This window comes from Heliangelus exortis, chromosome 9 (genome assembly GCF_036169615.1).
Source record: "Heliangelus exortis chromosome 9, bHelExo1.hap1, whole genome shotgun sequence".
Lineage (NCBI taxonomy): Eukaryota > Metazoa > Chordata > Aves > Apodiformes > Trochilidae > Heliangelus > Heliangelus exortis.
This window is the reverse complement of record NC_092430.1, coordinates 16,467,734-16,487,876: the sequence shown is the minus strand read 5'-3', so window position 1 is coordinate 16,487,876 and position 20,143 is coordinate 16,467,734. Positions and strand designations below refer to the sequence as shown.

Here is a 20,143-nt window from a genome sequence, read left to right as displayed (position 1 = left end):
CAACACCTGGAGTGCCCATACACCTAAAATTCAGGAAAACTCTACTTTCCCCATCAGGGTGGGATGCAATATAGCATCTCTTTAGCATCTCTGCTTTGGGCAGAGAACAAATCATCAGACCTATCCCAGCACCAAAACAAGGAGAAAAAACATGTATTCTGAACTGGGTGGAAAAAGTACCAGCTGCTTCATTTTTTTTTTTTTTTTTCCCTTAATGTCATCAATCCTTCAAAGATCTCTCTCTTTGCTGCAACATCCAAATAAATACCTGTCTTGCCCAGGGAGAGTGCTGACCTGCTGCTCATGCTGGAACTGCTGTGTGCCTCAACACTGCCTGAAATCGGCAACCATGCAGGGCTGAGCTGGCAGCAAAGACCAAAGACTGTAGGTAGGCAGGTGTCAGGACACTCACCATACTCAAATATATTTACAACAGGTAATATTTTTTTCCTGCACCAGTAATTAACAGCAGCACTTTCACTGCTAGTGCTTAATTTTCAGGATAATGAATGCAAGCTCTCTTTAGATTGGGCTGCTGGCTAATGCCTGCAGCCTTATGTCTGGCATCTTCTTCAGAACATTTAATAAGAGCTTAACCATTAAGAACCCCTTTAGAAAACTCATGAAACCAATATGTAACCCAGGAGGTTATAACAGGAAAAAGACATTATGAAACCTGTAACTTTTTATTAAAAAAAAAAAATTAACAACTTCAGAATAGATCAAATGTAGTAACTTCTCCAAAAAATACCAAAAGGTACAGTGAAAAGCATCTTCTCATTAAATACAAACTAGCATTTTTTGATGCATTGCATCAATGTTTTGCATCTATGCTGATGCAAAAGGTGGGCTTTTTTGTTGCATCCTGGCACATGGAAAACGTATACACTGAAACAGGATGACTGACAACACTTTACCTATTCAAATTCTAACAGTGGAACTTTTTTTTCAAAAAAATTTCCTACTAATAATTAAGAAAAAAAAACCCTTAACACCATTACATTTAGTTTGCTTCTGCTAAGGTATATTTTTCAACACTGAAAATAAAGGTTTAAGTACTATATAGCATCAAGATGCACTCTGACTTTAAAACTGCTATACGAACAAAAGCCCTTCTACTGTCAAACACTATTCAATTTTGAAGTTCCCAGTAAATGCTAGTTTAACCCGGAACTTGAGATAAAAATACAAGGAAATCAACTCAGCAAGAAGTCAAATGTAAATTCTTCAGGAAATATAAAAGGAATTAAATCCACTTCAAACATCATAAACCTTTCTGGATGCAGCAAGCCAATTATTCTTTTACCTGACTGTACCTAAATCTCATTGCTATAGAACAGTGTTAAGTTCATCAGTTCCTGGTCTGGAAATAACTCTGAAGAGGTGCCTCATTTTTAGGGATAAATGCACACTAAGGAAACCCCAGTTGTTACCATCCTGCAGATTTTTTTACACAAAGGTAAGCTGAAAGCAAATGACTACATGCTCCTTCTTAATGCCTTACACATGCTGACAAACTGAGTGTTTTCCTCCAGCAATGTTCCCCAGTTTCAGCCAATTTCAAGATGTCTGACCAATTCTGCTCAGCTCCGAGCATCCCATGGTACCTCTCTTTGGTATGCACAAACAAGTGCCATTAGATTGCTTTCCTCTGGCTATTTGTAAGAGCCACAGAAAACCCTCTGGGGCAAGGTATGCGAGGTGGGGGTCCTATGTCTGGGACAGTAATGAACCCTACCATACCACTGACTTTCTTGTGAACTGTTGTATTTATTCCGATGAATTATTGAAAAAATATGAAATTATTGCATCAAGTTTGTAAAAAAACTTGAAGAAACAGAAAGCAAAGATTTAAGAAAAAAAATGAAACATACTCCATTTATAGAGGAGCATGATGAACTTGAGCCATTTGTAATACAAACGATTCTCATACTGCCTGTGCAGTATTCCCCTGATACCATCTGGACCACCTTAAAGGATAAGAGCAGAATTATCTCAATCTCTGTTAAGTATTTTGGGTCTAAGCTAACAGCTGTATTTGTGAGAGCGAGGATACAAGACATTTAGCTTTCAGGAAAGGAAAAAAAACCTGAACTTCGAAAGCACAAAGAAGCACAACCAATGCTCCCATGGAAAATGCCGCTACATCACTACCAAAGTATTCATGGACTCAGGCTCTGTGCCAAACTGCAGTCCAAAGGAAAGTTCATAGGCAATCCCTAAAAATCCCTGAAGTGGGGTTTGTTATGAAACACTTAAAAAATCTTCACCATAATAGAGGGGTCAAAGAACGGATACTGAGCACTCCCAGACAAAGAACAGAACTTTTGAAATTCCCATTTGCGTTTCAGTTACAAGATAAACTGATGTGTTTGTCATCATCTGGGCAACAGAATCTTTTCCAACCAGGTGATCATGCCACTCCACATCAGTTTCCCCTTCTCCCCCACCCTCCTCAGGGCACCATGTCTTTTACCATTCAAAGTAAAAGTAACAAAGATCTGCCACCATCTTAGATGGTAGTCTGGATAATTTCAGTGACATATGTTGTAATCTTCTGCCCATTTTTTCTCTGTTTCTTAGGCAGGTGGGATGAGTTCTCAAGTCCATCTGTCAGATTAGCCCACTGTTACGAAACGGCTTCCTTTGTTCTGAGACAGTGTTGTTCTTTGTTCCTTCAGGATCCCAAAACGTTCGTTCAGAGTCATCCCTGTCTGAAAAATGAAGTAATTTCACCACAAACATAGAAGACATTAGGTTAATTTAATCAAAGTAATGGAGGTGAGAAAATTTTTTCCTCATTCTGTATGATCACTTGAGTTAACTGCCTCAGTTAAATTAAAAAAAAAAAAGTTTAATATGATTTCATCATTTCCCGCACCATTTAAAAATCAGACTGGACTATATATCAAGAGCTGGCATTTCTCAGAATTCATTAAGAACACACAGTACATACTGTCAGGACTGAAAGTTCACTCAAAATATCACAAGTTAAACTGAGGACATAGAGACTGAAAAAGGGAACTTTCTCTACACTCATTTCCCCATTGAGATTCTATGTGACTTCAAGAAATACAACATTTTAACCAAGCGGGTTGCTTTCCAGTCCATCCAGTTGAGGCAGTAGACTGTAATCCACAATTTCAATTAATTTTACACTACAGTAGCAGACTATTTTTGACATACTCACAGAAGGAACAAATCCAGACTAACAGACTGATCTCATACAGTTTTCTACAGATGGCAGTAAGGAAATTATTACAAGAACAGCTAACTCTGTAGCCCCACAAGAATTCCTTCAGTGACAGCACTAAGATTACTGCACCACACCACCTGTCTTCATAAAACTTGTGAAAAACTGCTCACCTTTCAAACCACACTCACTGCTCTTTTTCCTAGAAGTATAGCTAAATCTGCCTTAAAAATGCCACTGTCAAGAGTTCCAGCAGGTTACACAACTGAAAGCAGCTCATCCCTGAATTACACACAGTTGCTGATTCAGGCACGGGAGGGACACCAGAGGGCTTTTAGAAATATTCAGCATTTTAAAACCCATTGAAAGCATGTGAGCACACAAGACATGAACTAGAGGAACAGGAACAGTGAGTTTAGTTACTTGCTTGAAGTTACATAGCAAGCTAGTGGAAGAACTGGAAGTGGAAACTGGAAGAAGTCACTAGTTCCCTTTGTCACTAGTGAGTCTAGGAGGAAAGTGCCTGGCTCACTGACTCCTAGCTGCCGTGAAACCACTTCTGTAGTTAAAGAAAGAAACTGCATTTACCTGTTTTCCAACACTATTAATATCAAACTGCAATGGAACCCCTTTGGGAATCTTCTTCTCTTCAGATTGGTCCCTCTTCATCAGAAACGGTGGCACAGGAGTACGAGTTAATCTTAATTTCTGGGAACTGAAAGAAGAAATGTTACAAAGGACACAGCGAACAAACTCTACGCAATAAAGCCTTAATGCTGGTGGAGGTATGAATTTTTCATCAAGCTATTTGATCAGGCTGACTGAATAGCTGGAGGGTGCAAATTAAAGAAGGTCAAAGGCAGAACTATAAAAAGGTAGCCTTTCTTATTCTTATCAGACAGCAAGTATCCCAACAAGAAGGAATCTTTTTTCTCTCAGTCGTACTGACAAACAAATAATTTGCAGTTAATTATTCCCATAAATACAAAAAATAAAAATTTGTACAGTCTTTCTTAAGAATAAAATGCTATTAATGAGAAAAACTACAAGAGATTTTTAAAGTAAGATGCCTCATGAAACAACAGTACTGTCAACAGCAAAGACAAATACAGCAATGCTTTCTTCAAGCACAGCTCCAGCACTATCTTTATGAAATAGGGAGGAGCCATTTCCTTCATTCATTAACTAGGTGCTCATTCATTTTCATTCAGATATGGGAGGAAAACAGGTGCAATACAATCTGATTTGGAAGAGGCAGACAAGGTAAACATCTACCAGATCCCCACTCTTCAACTCTATACACCACAGCAAGCTCCTAGCTGGGAGATACCTCATGAAATCCAGCTGATATTATTCAACCATAGCTCAAAAACACCCAGAAAGGGGACAGATTTAAAAATCTTCACAAGTAGCTGTGACCTTGAGGTCACCTGAAGTACTGTCTACAAGAAACTTGCTAAATGACTCAGAACAGTAATTTCAGTTATGGCAAGAACATTTCTCAATTTTTTTCAAAACTCACATTGGGGTTATTATTGCTCCTGGGTTATCAATGGACACTGTCAGAATCCCTCCGCTCGTGGTGGAAGTTCGCCATCTAGTTTGAAAGAACAGAAATCACTTACAAAAACATGGCAGAAATTTCAGTCAAGATATCTTTAAAACTATGTGGAAAAAAAACAACAACCCACCAGCTAGTGAAGAATGTAGAAGCTTTCAGAATACAGGTCAGTACAAAGACCACTTGCAGTCAATCAACAAGAAGCCTGGCTATTGATTATTTTATCTTTTACAAAATCCTTAAGGAATCTATTCAGGTGAGCATTAGATCACATGCTGGCAGGGTGTACTACAGCACCATCTGAAATGTTTGCTTTTTTATAACATTCGGCTTCCTTGCCACTGATGGGGCTGCTATGGTCCTTACAACAATGCAAAGAGGTGACAAGGGTTTGCAGCACACGCTGCTTACTCAGCCTGTTGTGTTACAACAACCAATCTGTAAAGAGCTTAAGAGGCACTGAATGATACGGGATGAATACATGGGGAGAGAGTTGAGTGTCTACCTTGTGACCTGCCTCACTTACTTCTAAACTGCTTTGTAGGCTTATATGTATATTAAATTTAATGGAAATTATATCAAGATGCTCAGAAGAACATGGACATTTGACTCTTTCTTTCTAATCTATGAAGAGATTAGAAAGATGGGTGGCAGAGATTAGTCTGATTCTCTGAAGCTACCACCTTCCCTCCTCCCCTCCCCCCTCCAATTCCTGCAAATGCCTTACACAAATTCCTCCTGGTTAAATTAGAATTTAGGAAGTGACTGGGAATGGGGGGAGGATCACTGTCACTCAGTTGATATGACTACATGGGAAAAAACCCATCACATTCAATTATCATAGCCAGGAAACCAGAACTGAAGTAAGAATCATATGGGTAACCAAACTGAAGTTTCCTAATGAAATACTTACTGACGAGTTCTCTTTACTGTCTGATTATCAAGATCATCTGTTGACTGCACTTGGGCCTGCACCTGAAAACACACCAATTCAAACACTGGATTTGAATACTGTTGTGCTTCTCATTCCAGCAGCTAGAAATACAGCAGTTCAAAACCAGGAGTTTAAAGCTGTCTATATGCTCTGCACAAACATGGCTGCACTTTCAGAGGGACTTCAAAGATAACTTCAAAGGTAATCCTATTACCTTTGTAAGATACTGGAAAGAAATGACTTTAAGAACACAAAAATTGTCTGTGATAGTAATTTAACTAATAGAGATGGAAACATTTTTTTCAACACTACATCAGCAAACATACACCTCATCAAGATACACCAAAACATTATTAGGCCAGCAAGAAAAACCCACCTAGTTTCTAATCTTATCAGTGTTAACATACATAGCATCCAATACGCTACTAAGTCCCACTGCTGTCTTAAAGGGCTTGGGTTTTGTTTTTCTTCCTCCTGATCCTGTCTGTAATTCTGCAATTCATGTGTATGGTTGACAGTAGCTACCTGCAGTCACGATGGCAGGTGTAGAATGAGGCCACAAATGAAAACTGAGAACTCCACTGTTATTCACTGCACATTCTGTATTCTCTTTATCTTACTCAAAATAACTATAAAATTCTTAAACATCCAAAATAGTAACTAGCAGAAATAATGAAAATAAATAACCCAAAAATAGCAATGATTCACTCCTCATAGTCAGTTTCTAAAATATGTTTCTGCTCTACCCTTCGATCAAAGGCACCAGAAGTTTCTACTCAGATCTGATAATCAAAGTTTATTCTTTAATATTGGTGCTACAGGTGCTGTGGCACAATTTGGCACTGATTTCAGTAATTCTTATTACCTTCAGACCCCTTCTAAACAGGAAAGTTGCTTGACGAGTGTCTCTCTGCTGATTTAGCTTGTTTCCAATTCTGGCAAGAGTGGACGGTATGTTATTCCTGTAATGGTTATTCAAATACAGTTACCAAAGTCTCCACAGATAATACGATAGATACATTTAAGAAAGTCAGGAAAGTGCCCAATATCCCGCCCCTAAAGACATGAGCAATGCTGCCTCTTTGAGGCTGAACATTTCAGCTGCTATAAGCTCCTCATCTACCAGGTAAAAAACACACTAGTCATAAAAATCACCTCTGTTACATATAAACCTAACACTCCTAACACCACATGACAGTATGGTAATTAATTCCACTTTTTACTTTGCTCAGTAGCCTCCAGCACATTAAACACTGCTGATTAGATGAAAAAAACAAACCAAAACAAACAAAAAACTCAAAAAAAAAAAAACAAAAAAACAAAAACAAAAAAAACACTCAAAAAAAAAAAAAAAAAAACCAACACAAAAACAAAAACAAAGGAGAAGTCTCAATATGTATAAAGAAAGCCTGTGTAGTTTCTACCATAGAGTCACATAGTGAAATTTTTAATAATGGAGACCAGTTAAGGTCCAGCTCCTAACAGACTTGTTAAATTCAGCACAAATAAAAACATGCAGTAGCTTCCATAAAACTGAAGATGGCACCAGCTTCCACAAAAACATTTTATTCACAAGGGCAGAAAGTTCACTAAACCACAGCTATCACTTCAAAGCTACTGAAATCTGTGTTTCAGCCATTTCCCAATAGGCTGCCTGTGATCTAAATGAAGGCACAACACTAAGTGCTCACAAACAGAGGTAATCCTGAGTGCTCTACATGGTAGTAAATACCTGTCTGTGTACTGAGACCATGTTTTTCCCACACTTGGCTTCAAGATTCGTAGAACTTCATACACGTGGTAGTTTTGATTGTACTACCACAACAAATATCTATATCTTCTCTTGGACTCAGTCCTGTCAAGGTTTGCTATGGAAAGTTGTCCAGGCGAGTTCAGAAAGCAGAAGATATTTTACCTTCTGTTGAGTGGGGCAGGTCTCCTGAGGGCTGGGGCTTGTTTTCTCTGCATTTCAGATTGTCTCTGCAGGTTTGTTTTCTTTTTCAAGACTGGGTAATTCCGCTGGGCATTCTTAAAAATACAGTTAATATATTGCAGATCTATGCTGTACACAAACACTTCAATTTCCATTTAGAAACAGCATATAGAATACATTTAGCTTTGCCTACCTTACATAGTCTGGCATAATTTGAAAATACTTCCTACACTTCCATGAATTCTATTTTCCCCTCATTATCAGGAGAAAAGAAAAAAGGCAAAACAGTGCAGAGCTTAGCAGTTATTTTTCAATTACTGCATCTCCTAAACTGACAAAACAGATGTTCCACACATCTTTCAAATTACTCTTTTTCACAAATCCAAAAGCAATTCCTTTTCTACAGTACTGAATAAGACGGAGCAGGCAGCAACGCACTAAAGTGCAGAAGTGGATGCCTACTGAAGAAATTACATATTTTGCAAAAAACTCCCATTTTTGTAACAGGCACATGCTTAGCACGTCCATGTCAGCTAAATCACTGGTTTGCAACAAAGCAATGCAAAGTCAAAAAATCCTAGTAAGCGAGCTTCTCATATAAAATACAGCAACTCCCTCCATACTTGCACAGAACATACTTCTGTAGTTCAATTTTCATGACCTGCAACCCAATTAAGTGTTTAAAAAAACCTTTCAAACCTAGTCATTAACCACCCCACTTAAAACAAACAAGAACTCAGCTAAGACACCCCCAGCTTAATAAAAGGTTGCACCAGGGATCTCAATTGTATATTTCAGTAGCACTGTTCTGAAGCCATGATGTTTCACTCTTCTAATCTGTTCTTACCTGAAGCACTAGCATTGTACTAATTACCTTCTCACTGAGGGGCTGTCTGTTCAGAGGACTAATTCCTTTGTGTGAGCCCACTGCTTTCTTGGCAGCCAAGCCAGTTATGACTCCGTAAGAACGTTTCTTCCCTGCTATCTTCTTTCTGCGTCCCAGGCGATTTTTACCATAACCTGCAACAGGCATGAAGAGTTCCAACAATTTGTATCAAAAGAAAAAGTTTATTGCTTTACGATGCTGTGCAGGCAATGCAAGTTATCTGGCTGCACACTTGAGGCCTTAGAGCAGAAGCCATCACTACACTTGAAGACAATTTGGTTGCTTGGTTATTTTAGCAGGCTTGGCAAAAACCCTAGCAGAAGAATCATCAGCTTCTCTGGTAGATCAGAGTTTTGTTCTGGTTCATTGCATTAATTTCTGCTGAATATTTGGTATTTGACCCATCTTATGAGTTATTCTGGCACAGAAAACCACAAAAATACTCTGAAATGGAACTTCATCATCAAGTGCTGAATAATGCAAAACTAAACCAAGCCAAAACAACCAGCTCCCCACCCATTCAGCAAACTTTAAATTACCAGTTTATTTTAAAGAAAAGGAAGGGGGGGGGAGCAACTTCAAAGCTGATTTATTTAGATCAGTGGCTCCCAAGACATGACGTAAGAAAAAAAGAATATAGTAACTGGCCCACAAACCATATTAAACAGCACACAAATTACATCACATTCAAAATGTTTTGAATTAGAAGTCTGCATGGCAGTCTGGACAAAACTGAGAATTGAAAGCAGCCTTTGAATATAAAAGGCTTATGAGTCTGAGGTCTGTAGTATAAACATCTGAAATCTCCAGTTACCAGGGTCTGGTTAACCCTGTCTGGAGCCATTTAGCTTCACACTACGAATACAGAACATGCTTCAGTTTTACCCCAAGTATCATCCTATCTAGAACCTTAGACTGCAAAATAAATATAAGAATAAGGAATCAGCTCTACAGCAACAGACACATCTACATTTTGACATATTGAATTCATAGCATCAATAATAAACCTGTGCTTTTCATGAGACAGAAGTAATCACAAGGTAAGCCATCAATAAGAACCAAGTTTACATAAATTTACCATACACAAACAGCCATGGACCCACATTCTGGGGACAGTTAGCAAATGCTCTTCTTTTCAAATAGGAAAGCTGAGAAACAGGGTTAATTAGGCTGAAAGGACCTCATGAGCTCTCTGACAAACCTCTGTTCAAATAAATGTTAACCACAAAGTTAACCCAAGCTGCACAGTTGCATTCTGTTTATCACCAAGGAGAACTTTTATTCAAATGAACAATGTTCCTCTTTCAGTTTCTTTCCCCAAAGCTGAAAAGAGCCCAAGCTGAAGTTCCTCACTTTTTTACAGAGAGTTTGGCAGGCACTTCTAAAACCACAAGGAATTGAATCCTGTTGATCACTTGTGGTTCCTGTAGCTGTCCACAAACAGAGGATTTACTACTCAGAGTAACTTCAACGGCAACAGAGCAGCAATAAATCTATTGCTCAGAAGCAGTAATAATAAGAACGTCATAAGTTACTAATAGCTAGAATTCTCAGATGAACTATTTAAGAGTACCTTCTGCTCAAAAAACAATAGAAAAGTGTATGATTTTAGAAAATGTATGCAATTGTATAGGAACAGTTACAGCTGTTCACAATGTTTCAACATGTCACCAATCTAGCAATTTTGAAACAAAAGGAAACAAAAACCCAAACCTAACAAAAAAACAAACCAGTTTGCTTTTTCCTAGAACAAAGGCAGGCAAGAAGGGAAGGTTCCAAGAGAGAAAAGTAACTGCCAAGGCAGCCATATTTAGAGTTTTAGATTTGCAGCTCAAATTCCTACCTAGAATTCTAAATTCTAATAGTTGCTTCTTTTATGCCCTTCAGATCACAAAGAATTTCATTTGACAACTGAGTCATAAACAGAAGCCTATGTATTTGATAATCTACAACTTAAATTCACTTTTTCACTAAAATACTCTTATACTTGGGCTGACTGCTGGGCTGATATTTTCCTGTTCTATCACAAATTTACTGAAGATGCAGAAATTGAGTAACACAGCTATGTTGGCCTATACAGAAAGCAAAACTCCTCTGAGCCCTGAGCAACACAACATTCCACTGATCCCCAAAGACATTTGTGTCTGAGATGCTAATGATGAGCTGCTGCTACAACAAATATTAGGCAAAACCAAAGATGAAACGGGGATCCCTGTGGATACATCAGAGAGATGTGCATTTTGTTTGCGATGAATGTTACTAAACAAAAGATTGCATGTATTAACTCAAACACTCTGTTATCTTGGATTGAGGTGGTAACCTTTTTCATTAGACACTATTCTTTCATATTTTACTAATCCAGTGCTAAAAAGGTACTTTTCAAAATTAACCATAAGCAAACTCAGTCCTCACTTGAAGCAGGTGTCAAAACCTATGAATAATTTTAGATATGACTCTCGTTAATAAAAAAAAACAAAACAAAACAACAACGAGCCAGATAGCTATCTGGGGAATCTAGAGTAAAGCTGGTATTGTGCACTTTGCCTTTCTTTGCTCTCCACCTATATGATTTTTTTTCCCCATTTTTGGATTCCATTGTAAAAACATTGGCTGAAGGCTGGCGTGGTACTTCCTTTGCATCCCAAGGTTTTAACAAGGAAATCCAACTCAGACACTTTGCACTATCCACTTATATATCCCTGAGGAAGCACTACACTCAGCAGTTTATAGCTGATTTGGGGAAGTCTGCTAGGAGAACCCTGCTGCGCAAATACGCTGACTCTGAGCTCTGGCAAGGCCTCCACAGTGCCTAATACATGGGCTTTGGCATAAGCACTCTGTCCATCCATCTCTGAGAGGGGACAGAGTTTCAACACAATTTCCAAAATTAAAATAAATTTATAAAATCAGAAAGCCAATCCTTCCTTGAGTCAGAGTCCATCAAGACTGCAAGCTCCCTGTTAGCCAAACATGGATGGTTTTCTCACACTGAATCACAAACAAAACTGGATCTCAAAGAACTGCATTAACATCAAAACTTCATACTGTAAACTGCATACTGATAGGCACCTGAATGGACCATTTCAATCCATACTTTTTCATTAGATTACATTTCAACTCAAAAAAAAACATTCTCAATCAACATTACATTTGACATACACACCTTTCTGCTGCTGGATTCCCCACTTGGACCCAGGTGTCCTGAACTGTTGAGTTCGAGTCTGTTGAAGCCCTCTCTTCACTTTGGGAGAATATTGTTTTCTTTCTTCTTTCTTGTTCAGTTTAATTATATCATCTGTAAGTAGAAAATAAATAATTTTTTTTTTAAAAATTGATACACTGTAAACCTATCCTAGTTCTGAAAACTCTAGTAGTCTGGGAGTCAAAACCAGTCAATGTTGCAAAGCCAAAACATACAAGACAGGGTTCAAGAAATATGTCTACAGAACATCCAACCCATGTTCACATTTCAGTACTTCCTTTTAATATAATGCCCTAGCAGAAGAGAAGCAGTTGCACACATCCAGAAGACCTGAAATATTATGGCATTCTGCCCAGCATGAAATTTTACACTGAGTAACTACATTAGCTTCTACACACCCTTACAGAGAAGGTAATCCCAACCAACAGACAGTAGATTCCAGACAAAATGTCAAATAAAGCCTTAGTTCTTTCATCCTAAATTACTTAAAAAAAAACACCCAAAAGGAATTCAGCCTATCACACTGAACTGTGTTCATAATTCAAGGTTGAGATGATGGGAGAAAAGTAAGCAAGATTTGTCTCCCGAGGTATCTGCAATCCAAAGCAATCATCTTACCTACTGTCCAGGGAAACAATGTTGAACAGATTATTAACTGGTTTAAAAATATGGGTAAGATAATAAACTGATAAAAAGCGAACAGCAGGTCTGTCAAGTGCAAATCATGCCACATCACTTTGATTTCCTTCACTGATCTGGTAACTGGCTCAGGATAAGAGTAAAGCAACAGATGTGGCATGCTTTTACTTGACTGTCAGCTTGTTTACAAAAACACCATAATGGAAAATGTCAAAGTAAATTATTGCATCAAGATCATGAGAGCACAACTGATAAGTGTTATGTTTTAATGGGCATCTACCACAAACACATGGACATCCTTTTCTGAGACAAGAAGAGATGGGAATGGGCTTACTGTGTTTATAATAGAGTTTGAATGGACTCAGCAGATGGGGCAGAACAGACAAAACAGCGTAAAAAGAAAATCCACCCCAATGTTATCCAATGTTTTGTATCCCGCTGAAGTCAAGGCAAGAGAAAATCAGTTTTCTTTGCCACAAAAATGATTGAATATTCAGAAAAAAAAAATCTACTAGGATAAGGAATACTGATATTGGTCACTCAGGGTTTGATTTTTATTGGAATTTCTTTACCAAGAGAATCATCCCTGGAATAAGAATTCCCTGCTACATTTTTTTAAAAAAGGACATGTCAGCTGTTCTTGTACTTGGGGAAATGAAGGGTAGCAGGCACTGTAAGCATTTTTTTGCTGAGACACACTGAAGCAATATCCTATCTTGGCTGATATCACAGATCAAACATATAGCTAAACCAGCAGAATAATGTTGGAGCATCATCAAACTGAAGCTTAGCTTCAGGTGAGCTGCACACAGCACACCAGCAATAAAAACTGGTTTCACCTTTATTGCATGAGAAAATACTCAAAATTAGTATCTAGATTTTAATATTTCCTAGATTAATGTTGTATCAATTTTTCAGTAGTGTGACAGATGTGGGATTACATCTTTGCTTACACCAGGCCACACAACTTTGACCTGGGGACAGTACCTGGGTATGATGCTGTTCTCCTGCAAATCACCCCTTACAAGGAAACAAGTTAAGGGACACACCCACTCACAACAGCTTCTTCAACAGCTCATCACCATGAAGTCTCAACAGCCCTCTGCCATTTCCTATTAGTCAATGTCCAGGACATGCAGTAGTGGCTAACTGAAAGGTTAATTTGGCCAAGAAACATTAAAATATATGAAAGTACAACTAGCCACTCAGAATCAGTATCTCTTGGAAACAAAACTTCTGTGTGCTGTAAGTAAAAACAGATTTATATGAAGGCTGTAAATTCAGACACCTTCAGACAAATTCTAAACATTGTTTCACCAGTCATCTCCATTGCCAAAACACAGAACTTCATTGGAACACTTACAGAAGGAAAAATTGTTCAAATCCTCTTATGTTAAGGTGGTCCAAGGTTTGACATTAACATTCTATTTCACATAGTGATTTCACTTTTTGAAGCAAGTCTGCTGCTCATAACTATCTACCACCCCTGGTAGCATCATGGAGCAGTCTTGCTGTGCACAAAACCATTTTTTTTACAATAACACTAAACTGGAAGGTGCCCTACAGGTATGCACCTAATGTGTTCCTGTATGTTAAGGGGACTCAGCGCCCAGAAGCAGAACAGAACTAGTTTGAGATTCTTCTTTGAAATACACATAGCGTGGACGTCAGCTTCTCCCACACACTCGAGATCTGTAGAACCGAACACACGGAGCCGAGGGGAGGACTAGGGGGAAAGGGGAAGATTGTCGCAAGAAACCACGCGACAGAGAACATCACGCTTGAGCTGCCTGGTTAAGTACTGCGGGAGTCAAGGAAGGAGACTTGCCACTACCCACTTGCAAACCTGGCAAGAAATAAAGGCACGGCCGTCTGAGCTGCAGCCCAACCACCCCGCCTCTACAATTACGAGCCCCGGACCACCCAGCACCCGGCACCGCGGCCTGACCGGTGCCAAGCGCCCCGCTCCTCGGTCAGCTCCGGACACCCAGATGGAGCAAAGGGAACCCACCCCCGCTGAACCCAGCCCCTCTCTAGCCAGGGCCAGCGACCTCCCGGGCCCAGACCCCCGAGAGCCGCCGGGGACAAGGCTGTGCCGGGCCTCGCCTCGCCACCACCACGGGCCGCCGAAGCCGGGCCGGCACCGCGCCCCCGCCGCTCCCGCTGTGGTAGGGTCCTGCCCCCCCCACCCCCCGGCGCCTGACTTGGAGCAGGCGGCCCCCAACCCCCTGCGTCCCCCGTTGGTTCCGCCCGCGCCGGTGCCCGGCAATGCCCGTTGGTTCGTCCCTTCCTCCCCCACCGGCCTTAGCGCTTGGTTCAGCCCGCGCCCCTCCACCCTCTCCCCTTCGCGGCGGGCCCCAGGCGCCCTCCTCACCGAGGGACATGTCGATCTTCTCCAGGCTGTCGCTGCTGCCGTTCCGAGCCCCGGCCGTAGCCGAGGAGCCCGAAAGCGGCGCCGCAGCCCCGAACCCGCTCATAGCTGCCCTCAGGACCACCGCCACCTCCCCTCGCCGCCTCCAGCGGGCTGCACGCATGCGCAGGGTGTGGCCGCGCCTGCGCCGGCGTCCTCCCCCGCCCAGGCGCTGGCAAAGAGCGCATGCGCAGTACCCTCCTCCCAGCATGGGGAGCAGATGCAGCCGCTTAGGGAGGAGAGCGCCTCCCCTACACGCCCCTTCCCGCTCCGCACCTGGCGCACTGCCCCCTACCGGCCGGGAGGAGCGGGTACAGCCCGGGTGTGCGGGACTGCGGTCCCGAGGGGGGTGCGGTCCCGGGCGGTGCCGGGATGCCACTTGCAGGAGGGTTCCTCCAGGGACAGCGGGTGTCCTTGGGAAGGGAGAGGTCCGCCCGGCCACGAGAGCTTGGAGCCGGGGGGTGGCGGTTGGAAGCGGGTGGAGATGGCGGCGGGTCCGGTTGCGGGGCAGGGCGCGGAGCCGCGGGCAAGCGATGGAGCCGGGCGGGTACCGGGATACTGCCGGGCCGGGGAAGCGAGGGGGTGTGCAGCTGAGAACCTGAACGCCAGGTGACTTTGCCTGCAACCCCGGTGCAATTAATCGCAATGACCTGTTCTGTAGCAGCAGCCCCACGCAGGCTGAGTTCTAGCAGAATTCCGTCTCCAAACGCCAAACACGGGGTTCAAGCCGGGTTCCTATTTCAAAATACCACGTTGGGCTTTAAATGGCAATTTAAAAACAGAACAGTATGACGACTGACATTTTGTTTTCTTAGGGCTTTTTTCAGAGTTATCTGCTTTTGGTCAGAATCACATGATTCAAAAATTCAGAAGTAAAAATATCAACTTGTTTAAGAAGGAATCCAGTGAAACCTTTCTTCCCTCCCCCCATATATCTGCATTTTCTGGACCTGTGTGCATGGCTGGTAGGTCAACAGTATACACATACCTGGGCTCAGCTGCCTGCTGCTAAACCAGTTGTGACAGGGCTGGGATCTGCCTCTTTCTTGCACAGTGGCACTTCCATCACTTGGCACTCTATTAAATCTAAGGGATGGTAATTATCTTTGGAATCTCTACATCTCACTCACAGTTAGTTTAAATCGGTCTGTGAATTCCAGAGATAGCAAAGGAAGGAGCAGATGGGCAGGCAGCATGGTGGCAGAGCTGCACATGCTGACAGGAAAATCCACACCAGTTCCCCCAGTTTCCAGTGGCCACCAGGCATTACGGTCCATATGTCCCTGAGTGTTGCCTGGGAGCTGTGCTGAGCCCATCATTCAAAAGCTGACTTCCCTCTTGGCCTTCAGTGGGCTTTGTAACATGACCAAAGGACAGATGGTTTTAGGGCCTGCCTCCAGGGCCAGGGAGCTCTATATCCAGACTCTGTTGCTAAAGCCCTTGGGCGAATAAATATTTCTATACACACCACTTTATGCACAACCACCTCCATGCAGTAGGAACGTGCTACATTTCATTAACTGCCCACGTACTCCATATGCTCATTTGCTAAAACAAATGCTCTGTGTCCCAATACACAACTGACTCCTCGCACGAGCAGTCCCTGGTGCAGCTCTGTCCTTCTGTGCAGGGAGGCACCTGCACCCAAATACTACACAGGGCTTGCCCCTAAACTGCACTACTGGGGATCTTTCATGGAGTAGTATCATGAAAAGCAAAAATGAGAGGGGAGGGTGAGGCTTTCCGGCCTCTGCTCTGTCTTGTACTGCCGACTGGCGACAAGGCCTTGTGCTCTCCATTTACACTCTTTATATGTCTCTTCCCTTTTAAAATGAGACAAATCATGTGGCCCTGGATGATCCTCTTGCTGCCTTCTGCTGGCTAGAAGAGAATGGCTCAATTATTGTCATAGGACATCTTCAGCTAGTGGGAGATTTTCTCTTTGAGCAGGGGGAGCTCATGACCACGGTTCCTGGAGCTATGAGTTCCACCCCATTTTCTTCTCCATGCTCTCCATGTACAGACAGTTGGAGACTGCTCAGGCATGGAGACTTGGAGCCACAGATCTGATAATTTACGCATTTTCTTCCAGATAACAAGTGGGATTTGATGACAAGTGATTGATGACAAGTGGGACTTGAGATTCCTAAAGTCAGCCTACATTTCTAAAGGGAAGATGATATCATCGGATGACCAGTACTAATAATAGAGGTGTCAAATAAAAGACGTATTAAAAAAAACCAACAAAACCCCCACCTTTAACACAAATTCCTGTGAGACCTGCTCAGTTTGTATCCAGTGTAAGAAGATAGTGTGTCTAAAGCATTCACACGCTGTAGTGAGAGTTAAGACTGGTTCTTCCCTAGGCCTTTCCCACACACTTCCCAAGCATCAGTTGCCTCCTCCCAAGAATGAGACTTCACAGCTGTCTACACTTAGGCAGTTGTTCTGTCACACGATGACCCCTTCCCACCTAAGAAGGAGAATGGGGATAATGAAAGGAGACCCATGGGTTGCAATGAAGACCCATTTAATAAAACAATAACAAAGAACTACTATAAATCCTCATACTGGTATGAAATACAAAGTTATACTCAGCCCATGCAGTGGTGGTGAGCTGTGTGCTCCCAGCAGTGACTGCCAGATGTCCAGCACTGCCAGCACCACAGCTCCAGCGAGAGCGCGATGGTCACAGCAAACGGGAGAGCAGACCTGGGGGGCAGAACCACAGATGAGGCCCTCCAGGACTGTGGCCAGAGAGCAAAAGTCCCATCCTCAGCAAACTTCCCAATATATAGTGAAAGTGGCATTTACACTACAGAATACTTCTGCTGGCCAGCTTGGGTCAGCTGCCCTGGGTTTGCTCTTCCTTGCCCCAGCACCTGGCTAGCACAGAACTGCTAAAGACCTTGATCACTACGGAAACCCACATACCAGGGCTGGCCACAAAGTAAAACAAAGTGTCTTATCACCTTTGTTCTCACAGAATCACGTGGCTGCAGTCTTCTCAAAAACTGCAGGTTCCCTGAACAGAAAATTGGTTATACAATTGCACCCCAGCAGAATCAGGACAGCAGCTCGGTTGCCCAGTAACCCCTGTGAGTTCTGTACATTGTGGAGGAATGGCAGATGAGGTGTTACCTGCTGGACATCCTGGCTGAATTTTCCAGGAGAAGGTGTTAAAATTACCAAGCAGAGACCACACCAAGGAGTCAGGTATTAAATGCAATCGCAGATTTAAAGCCAGTGGGGACCATCTAGTCTAAGCTGTACAGCATGAGGTGGAATATCACACCTGCATCCATCCCAGAAACAGGAGAGCTATAAAAGTGCATCTTCCAGAGGAGGTCTCTGCTTCCCTAGGGGCACAGGCACTACCCCTATAAAAAATGGCTTCTTATTCCTAACATGAAATTGTCTGGCATCTACCAATTACTTCAAACTCTTCCTTCTCTGGGGGGTACTTTTAATGAGTACTGAAGTTACATTGAATTAATAACTGAATTTATGTCACCCAAAACTTCACCAAGCAGCAATCACGTCTGTGAGATTCCAAATCTTGCTGCTCTTCAGCAGAAAGATACATACATACTTGGGTACTTTTACAGCTGTTGACTTCTACTGTCATTCCTCAGATTTTGCACTGAAGAACTGGTCTCCAGTTTAGCCACAGTTCAGCCCCAGAAGGCTGCACATATGTGCCTGTCTATAGTCTCAGTGTGACCAGGCTTATTTTTTATGGAATGATTATTAATATGCTCTCCAAATTGACATGGGCATTGACAATCATTACATTAAAAAATGTTTAAAATTCTGTAAGTAGCATATGCTGCTGAAGTACTGTACAGGTAAGATAAGCCACATAGAAAGTGACACAACAGGGACGTGTCTTCATGTATGCAGCATAAGTAAGCAGCATATATTTATCATTAATAGTATCAGTCACAGAAGTTTCCACTGTGCAAACGCCTACCTTTGGTTTCTGAGGCATCAAACAATCTGGAGACATATCTGTGTTTTGTCCCATAATAATTTGTTGACTGTTCTAAGTCTGGTGTCAGCAGCATCAATTTTTCCTTTTTCAAGTTCATTTCACTGCCTTTTAGTGGAAAGTTCATACAATTCTGAAATATTTTTCACATCCACTTTAGTGTGGGCAAAAGAACAGAAACCTCTTTCCATTCCTTTGTCTGCTGGTATGTTCAATGCATAAATTGTCTCTCAGGGCCACGTTTGCTTTTTTGCCATCACGATTTTCTCAACACCTCTAATGCAGGACTATTTAAGAAGCAGTTATTTCACCATTTATTGTGGATTTACACTGTGGTGCAGCTAAATCCCAGTGCAAAAACATTCCTAAGAGGGCTGACAGTAATCCAACTGGTATCCAAGCACAACTTTTGCACACTGAGAACAGTGTATTGCTTCGGGGTCCTACAGTAGACAGTGGTAGGGAGTAACTAGATACCTGCCTTCTCTTCTGCAAAGAAGGGGATGCTCTTACATGAAATGTGGTCAGTTGTAAAGAACAAGCTGGCAGTGCTGGAACATTGCCTCTGGTAAAAGCTGATGATGCCCCATGTGCTTCCCCAAACTTCCCTGGAAAACCAATTTCCTCTCCCTCCTCTCTTTTTCCACTTGCAATGATGCTCAGGTGCTTCTTGTAACTCTAGAGCAAAAAGCGTATTTCTACAGTAGCAGTGTACAGTGATGTTTTAAAGGCAATGGTATGTTTTTGCGAGGCCAGGACTAAGAGTTTGCTGTCTAGACGCATATTTGACCAAAAAAGGACACAATTTTCTCATAACCTTTAACGCTGCTTACAAGGTATTGAGCACAACTATTTAAAGATCCTTTTCAGCATCACTAAAAGGCTGGACGGGTTTCCCAGAGAAGTTGTGGATGCCCCCTCCCTGGAAGTTTCAAAGCCAGGTTGGATGGGCCCCGGTGCAACCTGGTTGCCCATGCAGGGGGGTCGGAACTAGATGGATGATCTTTAAGGTCCTTTCCAACCCAGTCTGTGGTTATCATTCCCCGAAAGCCTTTCTGCCCACAGCAAACTTCAAAGAAGTGTAGAGAAACTTGAGGGACACCCCTACCCCAAAAATACCGTGCGTATGTACCCAGGGGTATGTACCTACAGGGCTGATGGACGCCTCAGGGCCCCTCCTGCCTCGCCTGACAGGAAACCTGAGGCCCGTCTCTCCCTCCTCACCTAATCACGCAGGGCGTTGATTCACGGGGCATTCCCCCTCCAGGCGGCAGCACCGTGTGTAGCGCGGGGAGCAGCAGCATGAACCGGGGGGGGGGCAAAGCCCCCGCGATGGCGCCCGACCCCCGCCTCAGCGCGGCGGCGCGCAGTGCGTGCCGGGAGCTGTAGTGCCT

At 42.4% G+C, this 20,143-nt stretch overlaps 1 protein-coding gene and 1 long non-coding RNA gene across 3 annotated transcripts; both read right to left on the bottom strand.

Annotated features, from left to right (window-relative positions):
• Window positions 1-667: 667 nt before the first annotated feature.
• Window positions 668-14,890, bottom strand: FYTTD1 (forty-two-three domain containing 1). Its single transcript, XM_071752396.1, has 9 exons — window positions 14,723-14,890; window positions 11,671-11,802; window positions 8,496-8,641; window positions 7,604-7,716; window positions 6,554-6,650; window positions 5,668-5,729; window positions 4,716-4,790; window positions 3,782-3,908; window positions 668-2,714 (listed from the first exon to the last, which is right to left on the bottom strand). The coding sequence occupies exons 1-9, from the start codon at window positions 14,880-14,882 to the stop codon at window positions 2,619-2,621; spliced, it is 1,008 nt and encodes a 335-aa protein (XP_071608497.1). The 5' UTR covers window positions 14,883-14,890; the 3' UTR covers window positions 668-2,618.
• A 2,381-nt stretch (window positions 14,891-17,271) lies between these two features.
• LOC139799884 (uncharacterized) lies at window positions 17,272-20,142 on the bottom strand. 2 transcript variants are annotated; one of them, XR_011727505.1, is made up of 3 exons: window positions 19,974-20,139; window positions 18,732-19,427; window positions 17,272-17,470 (listed from the first exon to the last, which is right to left on the bottom strand). It is a non-coding gene; the product is annotated as an uncharacterized lncRNA (long non-coding RNA). The 2 variants fall into 2 exon arrangements; XR_011727504.1 differs by lacking the exon at window positions 17,272-17,470 and having other exon boundaries at window positions 18,771-19,427; window positions 19,974-20,142.
• Between the last annotated feature and the right edge of the window lies 1 nt (window position 20,143).

Excerpts from the sequence above, each read along its gene's own strand:
- FYTTD1 (XM_071752396.1), bottom strand. The coding sequence starts at position 14,882 with ATGCGTGCAGCCCGCTGGAGGCGGCGAGGGGAGGTGGCGGTGGTCCTG. Across the intron at positions 11,803-14,722 it reads GAAGATCGACATGTCCCTCG|ATGATATAATTAAACTGAAC; the intron begins GTGAGGAGGGCG and ends TTCTACTTACAG. Across the intron at positions 6,651-7,603 it reads CCTGCCCCACTCAACAGAAG|GAATAACATACCGTCCACTC; the intron begins GTAAAATATCTT and ends TAACCATTACAG.